Source organism: Populus euphratica, unplaced genomic scaffold (genome assembly GCF_000495115.2).
Source record: "Populus euphratica unplaced genomic scaffold, PopEup_1.0 scaffold32.1, whole genome shotgun sequence".
NCBI lineage: Eukaryota > Viridiplantae > Streptophyta > Magnoliopsida > Malpighiales > Salicaceae > Populus > Populus euphratica.
The window spans coordinates 85,957-96,514 of NW_011499861.1; the positions used below are offsets into that span (position 1 = coordinate 85,957).

At 32.2% G+C, this 10,558-nt stretch overlaps 1 protein-coding gene across 1 annotated transcript; it reads right to left on the reverse strand.

The window, feature by feature from the left end:
- Window positions 1-8,410: 8,410 nt before the first annotated feature.
- Window positions 8,411-10,173, reverse strand: LOC105124709 (transcription factor MYC2-like). Its single transcript, XM_011024811.1, has one exon. It carries the CDS (start codon window positions 10,034-10,036, stop codon window positions 8,561-8,563), a length of 1,476 nt encoding a protein of 491 aa, XP_011023113.1. The 5' UTR covers window positions 10,037-10,173; the 3' UTR covers window positions 8,411-8,560.
- Window positions 10,174-10,558: the final 385 nt, after the last annotated feature.

Sequence of the window (10,558 nt, forward strand, 5' to 3'; positions counted from 1 at the left end):
TAGCGGCTGACATCCCTCGTCACCGTGATGCACGCTGGCCATTACCAAGAAATGCCTGTGTCCTCGGTTATAAAAGCCAGAGGAGAAACCGAACTGAGGAGAGAGAAAAATGATAAAAGGAAAAAAGAGAACAAAGGGAGAAAGGAGAGGAAAAACCAGAGGGGAACGACAGAGGAGAAAAAAAAAAGGGGAGAGAGTTGCACCAGTATTGCTAACGCCATTGTCAGCTCATCATCTTCTTCGTCCAGCAGCTACTGTCATTCTCCATCACAACTGCACCAGCACTGCACAACCAAAAGGAGGAGAGAAGACAAAAAAACAACGAGACTGTGAGGGGACGACAAAGAAAGGAGAGCAGAATAAAGGAGGAAAGTTGAGAGCAGAACAGAGGAAGAAAAGAAATAGATTAGGGGAGAAGAACACAGTCATAAACAAGAAAATATAGAAGAAATAGCACAACACGTATTCATCATCATCATTTTTTCACTTTATCTAAACAGCATCAACAAAAGGAAGCAATATTTATATATAAACAAAGACCAAACCAGTGTTGCCATCGTCTTCGTCTTCTTCAGAACCAGTTATTACTGATCATGAGCTAAATTTTTAGCACTGTCATTTTCGTTGGTCTCAGTTACCAAGTAAGCTTCTCTCACTTTGCATTTTGATTACAGCATGCAATTTTGTTTTCATTGTTATTGTTTGCTGTTCAAGTGAATTATAATTCATATTAACAATAAAAAGGAGATTGCATGCGTGATTTGTTGCCCAACCGGGTCACTGGTTTGGGCCAGTGACCCAACAAGGCCTACTGGGTCCAGCTCAGCCACATGGGCGGGGCTGGGCACAGCCTAAAAAAATTAAAAAAAAATTAAAAAAATCCTTTTAAAATATATGATTTTTCATAATTGTTTTACTACATTTTGATCAATATTGGTTTATATTTTTATACTATAAAGAGAAAAATCTGATATTAAAATATCTGGTTTTCATCAAAAAATAAAAATAAAAAATATTTTTTTTTCATCCATACAACCAAGTCTCTCAAAAATATATAAAAAAAATCATATTGTATTTTCACATAACAAAGAAAATTTCAAAAATATGTATCAACATGTATTATAGCTTCAATAATCAGTTCATTAAAGTCATGAGAACTAGGATAATATTTCAAAAATTCTAAAAAAAATATTTTTTTAATACCTAGGGTTACGACCTTATATGTAAGATGTATTTCGGATATTAAATTCTTTTGTTTACGTTAGAAATACCCTAATAGATAAGGATCTCCTATATTAGAAATACCCTAATAGATAAGGATCTCCTTACCGAGGAGGATTTTTCTTAAACCATAGACGAATAAACAACTAGAAAATACAACTAAACCTTGGATTTTACTAGACAATAAAATAATGTAATTTACCTTAGGTAGGGCGTATTTGGGGTGCTAATACCTTTTCTTTACACAATCAATCTTCGTACCCGATCTTTGAGACTAGTTAGGGTTCCTAGTGATCAAAATACTTGGTGGCAACTCTCATTCTATTTTTCCACTAATAAAAGAAAAAAATTCTTTGTCTCCTCACATTTGCTACATTTACAAAAATAAGAAGGTGGATGTTTTCGCTGCAACGCCGCACAGGTGCAACAATATAAAAGGGTAGGCATGAGCAACAATTCCTGTTATAGGTTCAGATTTCAAGCGCTTAGCTTTCATGTGTATATGACTTAATCCCTCCTGTCGAAGATGATGGGTCATGCAATATTTAGGCTTTGAGTTGATAAGCTATGTTTAGTTTTCTTGTTCTATTGTTGTGAGAAACCGTAGGTTTTAAAGGTTTCCATCATCCCTACTTCCTTTTGCTTCGAGCCTCTCTTTATAAATGGAACATTGCATAGGAATAAGTGGTTTATAGGTGCAGAAGAAAGAGTGAAAAACGTGAGAGAAGGACCGTTTCATTAAAGGACTTTTTTTTTTTGTTTTTCGACAGGTTCTAGTTTCATGCTTTCCTTCTCTGTTTTTTTGGTGAAAATGAAATAGCATACACATTGTTTTTGAGTTGCAACATTTAATATGTGTTATTTACCGCCGTGTGACACGAGCATGGTATTTGTTTCAAGATAAAAAGGATGGTGGTGGGTCACAGTAGGATTTGGGTTTCAAAGCTTTGATTTTCATGTGCATGCAGACTTACTCTTTTCTGTAAAAATAATAGGTCATGCTATTTTTGGTTTCTGAGTTTGAGAGGATGAACCGAAATTTGTTGAATGAGATTTGGCTTTGAAAAGCTTCTTTTCCCTCACCGGTTTCCTCATGTTTTGTTTATACAGGTTGTTTAAGCCTTGTAGTGTTAGAAATATATATGATGGCTTGTTGTTTTAATTATGTTTACTGTGATGTTTGTGTTTTGATATAATAAAAATGTTTTCTTGTGTGTTGCATACGGCCAATACCCTAACATATTTTTAAAAAAAATTGAAAGCAAATATTCAAGGTTTCAAAACAAAATGTGTTTTAGCATGGATTTCTTAAACACAAAAAAAAAATTATTTTCTTACATCTTGGATTTTACAATGTGTTTGTAAATTCCAAAGGGTGTTGGCCAATATTCCAAAAAATATAAAAATCTTATTTTCAAAAATTCATCTTTATTCACTATTAATATTCGGATAAAGAAATCCCAAAGGGGGTAAATATCCAAGATATTATTAGGAATAATTTGTTATTATTCATTATTAATGTAGGGATAGATAAACCCAAAAAGGGTTAACATCTAAAAATATTATTAGGAATAATTTGTTATTATTCACTACAAATGTTTAGATAAAGAAACCTAATATGGGTTAATATTCAAAATATTATTAGGACTAGTTCTCCATTGTTCACTGTTAATATTTGGATAAAAAAACCTCAAATGATAAATATTAAAAAATATTTTTTCTAAGAATAACACGTCATTATCCCTCAATAATATAAGGGCAAAAAAACCTATGAAAGGTAAATGTCCAAAATATTATTAATAGGAATACAACTTGTTTATTTTTAACATACGGGCATATTTATGCTTAAAATTTTATTTTGGAAAATTTATTTGCTTATCCATGAAAGAAGCCTCAATCATAATTGGGGACATTTCAAATTTTAATTTCATGATTTATAAGTTATGAGAATATGAAATACTAAGGCAAAAATAGGCTTTTAAAGCACCTTGAATTTCCTTTGGATTTCTAACTTAGTTATTTTTTTCTTTTCTTTTCCTTACGATTTACAAGTTGCGAACACTTTAATTACTAAAGAAAAAATGAGATCTTAAGCACATTAAATCTCCTTGGATTTCTATCTTAGATATCTTTAAAATTCATAAATTCTGAATTCATTTCAAATCAAGCATAGACTTCAAGAGATCTGTATCGTTTCTCTTTGGCACTCTATAGACATATCTAAAAATATGATCTATATTGGCCAAGGGTTCTTCCCCTTAAACTTGAAACCCAATTTTGTACATTATAGTAGACTTATCATAGGGAACTGATGGGATTAGAGAACATCAATACCATAAAAATTATAGGCAAACCAAATACTAAGCAGCTTACCTTAGGTAGGGTGTACTAGGGGTGCTAAAACCTTCCTTTTACGTAACCAATTCCTTATCTTATAATCTTTGAAAGACTAGTTACGTTTTCTAGTGACTATAATACTAGGTGGTGACTCTTTTTTTCACAAAACAAAGATCCTGACATCAATCCTTACTACTAGGAAGGGTCACCTCGACATCGAGCTCTCATGAGAGTATGATAGAGACTAAGAGAAAATTCCTTGATCTTTTTTTGGAGATAAATGGAAGAGAAGACCTGAATAATTTTAATAAAAACATACAAAGACATGAATATTTTTATGAAAACATGGACATTTTCATAGAAAGATATAAAAACCCTATTGTTTTTTATTTGACAAAGTTAAACAGAGTGGAGATATAATTCCAAGAATTAATTCAGAGATTATATGATCCTTAGTAATTCATTAAGTGTGCAAACTTATTTTCTTTTATGCTCAAGTTTTGTTTTTTTTTTCACAAATTAATAAAAGTAAACTTTGGCGATTAATATTTTTATATTTTTTATTTAGGGCTTGACATTTCTCAATGTAATGCCCATAATCATGGTGAGAAAAACAAAGTTTATCTAGGTTTTATATGTTTGATGTAATAGCAATTAGCACTTTAGTTTGTATGGTGGTCAAATGGCCAGTTAAAAGATCAGGAAATGTCAAGTGATCATAAATTTGTTCTTTAGTGTTTGTTTTAGATGTTTTGGTTAGAGCTCTACTTTGTAGAAACATGGGTGACTTTGTCTAATTATACTAGCTTCTTTCACCCCTAATATTATTTATCATTGCTAGTTTTATATTTAGTTGAGTCGTATTAGGAAGTGCATACATGTATTTCCATAATAAGTAATTATAGGCTCCACTGATTAAGGCCTCAATAGAAATTAGTTTGTGCATATTCTTTATGTTAGGTATTTTCTCATTAAATCTATGCAGATATGCTTTGGTACTCTCGTATTCTTTGGTACTCTCGTATTCTTGTTAGGTGATAGTAACGACCTTTATTGTACTTTTTTTACTAAAATATTAGTGCTAAAAAAAAAAGATGATCTTAACATAAAAGTCATGAAGGCTAATGATAGAGCCTAGTTTGAGAGTGCAATACTATACCCTAACGAACTATGAAAAATTATAGGAAAAATTTTACACATGACATTACTTTTATTATCACTAATTCTAGAATACTTTTGATATTTTGTATATGCTTCATGGGATCTGTAAGCTGGCCTTCGCAATGATATATTCCTTGGAATGACAAGTGTGTAAAGAAATCTCCCACTTGGTAAAATTCGTATTCATTTTTAGAAGTTGTTGTCATTTTATATCGAGGTCTTTTTCATTTGGAAACATACGAGTAAGAGTCAAAAGAAGATTGTTAGAGATTTTTACACTTATGGATAGGATTCATGGAGGAGTGTTTTTTATGGGAAGAACATCTTATTCAAAGAGTGGAAGTATCATGCATACTTTGTATGCCATTTTGTCTCATTTCTTCATGAAACTAAAATTATCTTTGTACACCTGGTGCATATAATAAAGTTGTATGATGAATTTTTTATTTTATGGTTACAACAACATTACTAAGTACTTGCACTTGATGAGTGAGTTATTGAAAATCCAAAGGAGTTGGAATCCTTGTGGTAGGAAGATTAGTTAATCTCCTTTGTTATAAAGTTTCATCAACCATGAAAAGAGTTTTTGTGGGTAGTAAAAAGAAATGAACTAGGTTTTTATTTAGTTTCCCATAAACTGTGCGACCACTAAAGTCACAAAAAAACAATGTGGCATTATTGACAACATGCACAAAAGTTTATGTGTAAATTTATGTGCACAAAGAAAAATTATGTACATATATAAAATTTTTTATTTTATCAACCATGAAAAGAGTTTTTTGTGGGTAGTAAAAAGAAATGAACTAGGTTTTTATTTAGTTTCCCACGACCACTAAAGTCACAAAAAAACTTTACATAAAAAATAGATTTCTATCTTAGGTTAGGTTATTATTGGAAAAATAAAAAATGAATCTCTTGTGTGAACATAGAATATTATGATACTTACGATAGTTGAGGTGTGAAGAGAGAATAATTTACTATAAAAGAGAAATAAAAAGTGAAAGTTACAAGTATATCTATTAGTTTTATACGGCTCTATGTGTTTCTATACTTATATATATTTCTATGGAAAAATCTCTTCTTGATTTTGGTGGTTAAGTGTGTTTATATACTTAGCCGTAGACTTTTTTGAAGAAAAAAACATTGTTGGTGGAAAAAAAAATTTGAAGAAGAAAACATTATTGGTGGAAAAATTAGTATTAAAAATTGGTTATGAAGCTAATAATTCATTGGTTAGCAATGGTGGTCGTTGATCGTCATGCCATGTTATGAATATTGTTACATGCACCATTGATAGAGATGATGATTAACTATTAAGAATATTGTAGTTGTTGATAAAAAAATGTGGTATTATTGACAACATGCAAAAAGTTTATGTGCAAGTTTACGTGCACAAAGAAAAATTATGTACATATATATCTTACAAGAGAGAAATTATTAGTGGCATTCAAGGGAAAAAGAACACATAGAGATTTGTGTCTAGTTTGGTAAGGAAAAAAAATAAAAAGAGAAAGAATGGAAAGAAAAAGTAAAAATACAAACAAAAAAGAAAAAGTGACTAAATTGATCGTATGGGCTTGGCCCATATAACTATATTATCTTGTCATATGGACTTAGCTTATATGACTAAGGTAAGGTGATTTTTAAAAAATAAAATTATAATTATGTTATTAATTCATAAGATTTGATATTTTGTTATTCTAAATATATATGTATTTAAAAATAAAACACTAAAACTTTCACATATTAAAGCATTTTTATGTTGAATAATAACAAAATTTGTTTATAAAATGTCTCAAATGTTATGACTTTTGAAGTTACATCATCAGTCAAGGACTAGTCTCAAAATCTTGGTTAAATTTCATATGTATATATTTATTTATTTTAGAGATCTAAGCTTATTGTCTTTTAATTATTATTTTTTCATTTTTTTTTCTTTGGTGCAAGTTCACTCCATGTAAATTTGGTTTTCATACATTTTTTAAGATTTACTTTATGTGTGTGTGTGTTTTACTCAATTAAGTTGTTAGAACGTTATGTTCTTTATCTCTAATGCCTAGCTTTGTTTGAAATTTATTAATGATATGATATCATTTATGATAAAAATAAATAAAATCTGCAAAATACCTTTGTTTTTCTTAGGCGCGGACCTACAATTATACATCATCATAACTGGTAGTAAATGGCTCAACAAGTGCCGTTACCACACATGTGGAAAAATCACTTTATATATATTTATTTTCGCAGTAAGTGGAGGGGTCCTTTCCACCACAAAAGGTGAACATCACCACAGAGATCCTGCACGGCGGGACCACCTGATCCCCTGTTCGCCTGCATTTCTTCATGACTCCAATTTTATTTACTCAAACAACGTATCATCAAATTCCTTTGCGGTTTTTTCAATAAGAATCTGTTTATTTTTATATTTAAAAAATTAATTTCTTAGTATTTTTATATTATGACTGATGTTAAAAATAAATTTAAAAAATAATAATAAAATATTATTTTAATGTATTTTTAAATAAAAAATATTTTTAAAAACAATTTATTACTGCAAAACAAATAATTTCTAAGTAATTTCATGGTGATGACATTACTATAAATAAAATAGACTCACTCTTTTATTTTCTCACATAAGGTGAAATTACCCGTGACTTCAAGTCGTGAAAATATCCAAATAGAAATACGTTGTGAATATAAATTATTATATCTATTATTTATTAAATAAATAAACTCACTAATTCATCTATCATCACGTTCGGATTAGATTGTGTTTAGGATGGACCCCTGCCTTACTTGCTTTGCTCGCAACAGACAAAGGAACAAACAAAGGAAAGTTACCTACAGATCGTACACCTGCTACCTCTCTATTGGTTTTAAAATAGTACGACCTTAAATTAATTGCAAATAACACGTGATTTGTAAGAGAGGGTATGGTCCTGGTTCCCAAACACGTCTCTTTCCTTTGTTTTAAAAATAAATCCTCGGAATGAGTGTTTTTATTTAAAAAATATATTTTTAATATTTACACTTCAGTACAAAATACTAAAATCAATTATTTTATATTTTTTAAGAAATTCTCATGAACTGCAATAACATGCAAGATATAATTTTTATTTGTTTTTATTTTTAAAAAAATAATTTTTTTACTTTAAAATAATATTTTTTATATTTTTAAATCATTTTAATACTTTATGTTAAAAATAATTTTTAAAAAATAAAAAATATTATTTTAATATATTTTCAAATAAATAATATTTTTAAAAAATAATTATAACAACCCACCATAAACCATAAGCAATCACTTGCCAGGAGCAACAGAAATAAATATTTTATGCCAAGTAAATAAAACTCATCTTTGGCCCAAGAGGGAAAAAAACAAAACAAAACAAAAGATCGCTCTTCTTGTGGCAATTGGCTTGATTTCTACCAGACAAAAAAATGTTAACACGGGGTGGGGGGGTGTGTGTGTGTGTCTGAGTCTGTGTCTGTGTCTGTGCGAGCGTCATTGATTATATGTATATGTATATATAAATAAATAGTAGGCATGGCCCCACTGCCATCCATGATAACTAGTTAGGTTTCCTTTCAAGTCATGTGCACTTGCAGCGAGCGCTATGAGCATGGGGAGCAGCAAAAAAACGTGAAGAAAATTCAGTCCAAACACTTTTTAGGGTCAAGATTCCAGTAATGTTGAAAAAGGGATGATTGCTATTTATTCCATAAACACATAATTTGGAGGTGGACATGGAAAATAGAGAATAGAAAACAAGCAAAACAACTTTTGATCATGATATATTTATTTATATACTATGAACAACCATAACCATGCTCTTTACAGTTATTCTAGTCTTCCAAGGAGAGCAGATTTCAAGGCCTCTTCGGTTCTCAGTCCATCAGGAACCCTAACTACCACATCTTGGAGCATAAGCTCGTTAACACAGGACATACTAGCATGGTGAACCTGAAACTCCAGTTCACGGAGTGCGCACATTAACCTGGAAGCTGGATAGTTCACATTCTCCGATTGGACTCTGATCATTGCATCATTACCCACAAACTTGACCTCAACTTCAAGTGCATGCCCAGCGCCCCCAGCACTATTCGGCCTGCAGGCTGATTGGTCCACAGAAGTGGTGGTGCTTTGATTGTCCAAATTATCGGCAACTTCCAATTTCACTTTCTTGAATTCCCTTTCAAGTTGTGACTCTAATTCATCAACCTTCGCCTTCAATTCATTGATGTAGGATACAGCATCAGATAATAGTGATGCTTTGTCCATTCTAGACACGTTTGGGACCACCGCACGCAGCGCGTAAAACCGGTGGTTCAACTTCTCTCTCCGCTGCCTCTCAGCCTCTACATGGTTCAGTGGGGCGTCTCTGCCCAGGCCAGGCTTTCTCCCTCTTTTCTTTGGAATTCTTTTCTCCATATGCATAGCGAGTAGAGGAAAGTCCGAGTCTGAAGGCTCTGAGTTCAAATAAGGCAGGCCAGGTTTATTAGCGTTACGTTTATTTGCTTCTTCTGTTTCATGAGCGTTCTTCTGTTCACGATCAACTGCACAATCTTCTTGAAGTCCAGCTATTATGCCCATATCCGCAAAAGAAATGCTCCTGTCAAGAAACGGGGTCGGTTCTTCACTGGAGTTATTAGGGCCTTTGGGCACCAAATAAGCGCTAAGATCTGACCCAAAAAGAGACTTGGCTTGTTGAACAAGACCCCAATTTTCTCTGATCACAGAAGAGGATCCTAATTCCAGAACCCCACACGATGTAGGTATGCAAACCAGGGTCTCAATGCCATGCATTTGTGCTTCTTTGACTCTTTCACAGTTGTAGAATTGAAGTTCATGGCCACCAGTTAACCAAATCAAAGAACCAGTGGTGTAAGCTTTGCCAAGGATGCCATCTCCAGGTGAGAAAGATCGAGTAAGGGACATGACATAGAACCACTCAGAGTCGGTAGCATCGTTACCATCCATCAGAGACATATCAAGATCGTGACATTCACCGACCAGGGATTGGATTCCCTTCATCATGACCCTTTTCCTCTCGGAGTTTGATATCGTCACGCGGCTATTGCTGAAGGTGTTTAGTTTGGGAGAAGTATCTTTAGAGCCTTGAAAATGGCCATCACCCCAGCCTAGAAAGATTCGGCCGCTGTCATCGTTTGATGTTTGCCAAAATATGGCATAAGACCACCAATCTGGTTGGTTTTGGACCATGAATTGAAGCCTTTGTTGGAGAGTCGGTGGGGTTTCTTGGGATAAGGAGACCGGTGAAGATGATGAAGATGGAGAAATAATGAGTTCATCCATGTGGATTCTATCAGCTGCGCCCAGGAAAAAGTTTTAGAGAAAGAAATAGGATTTGATCAGAAATAGGAGAGGTGGGTTGAAAAAGAGGAGACACTTTTCTTTTTAAGCACGGAGTGGAAGAGGACTTGCACAGGTAGTGCTATACTGTACACCTCGGATTATAGTAGTATTCTTTTTTATTATATCCTTAGGTGCATTATTTGTAATTTTTTTAGTGGTCTCTTGTATTTGTATATTCTTGATAATTAAAGCTTCCAATCAAATTTACTTACATGATTAGAAGCTAACAAGATATGTTGCATGAATGTAATAATTTTTTTATATAGAAAAAGTGAGTGGAAAAAAATAATTTGAATGTTAAGTAATTGGTTTAAGTGGTAATTTAAATAATACAACAAAAAATAAATTAACAAGAAATAAAAAGAACTACACCTAAGTCTATTTGAATTATCAAACAACTTGATGCAAACCTAATTGAAGGGAAATTGGAAAAAAATAAAAAGAATAAAATTAAAAAACAAA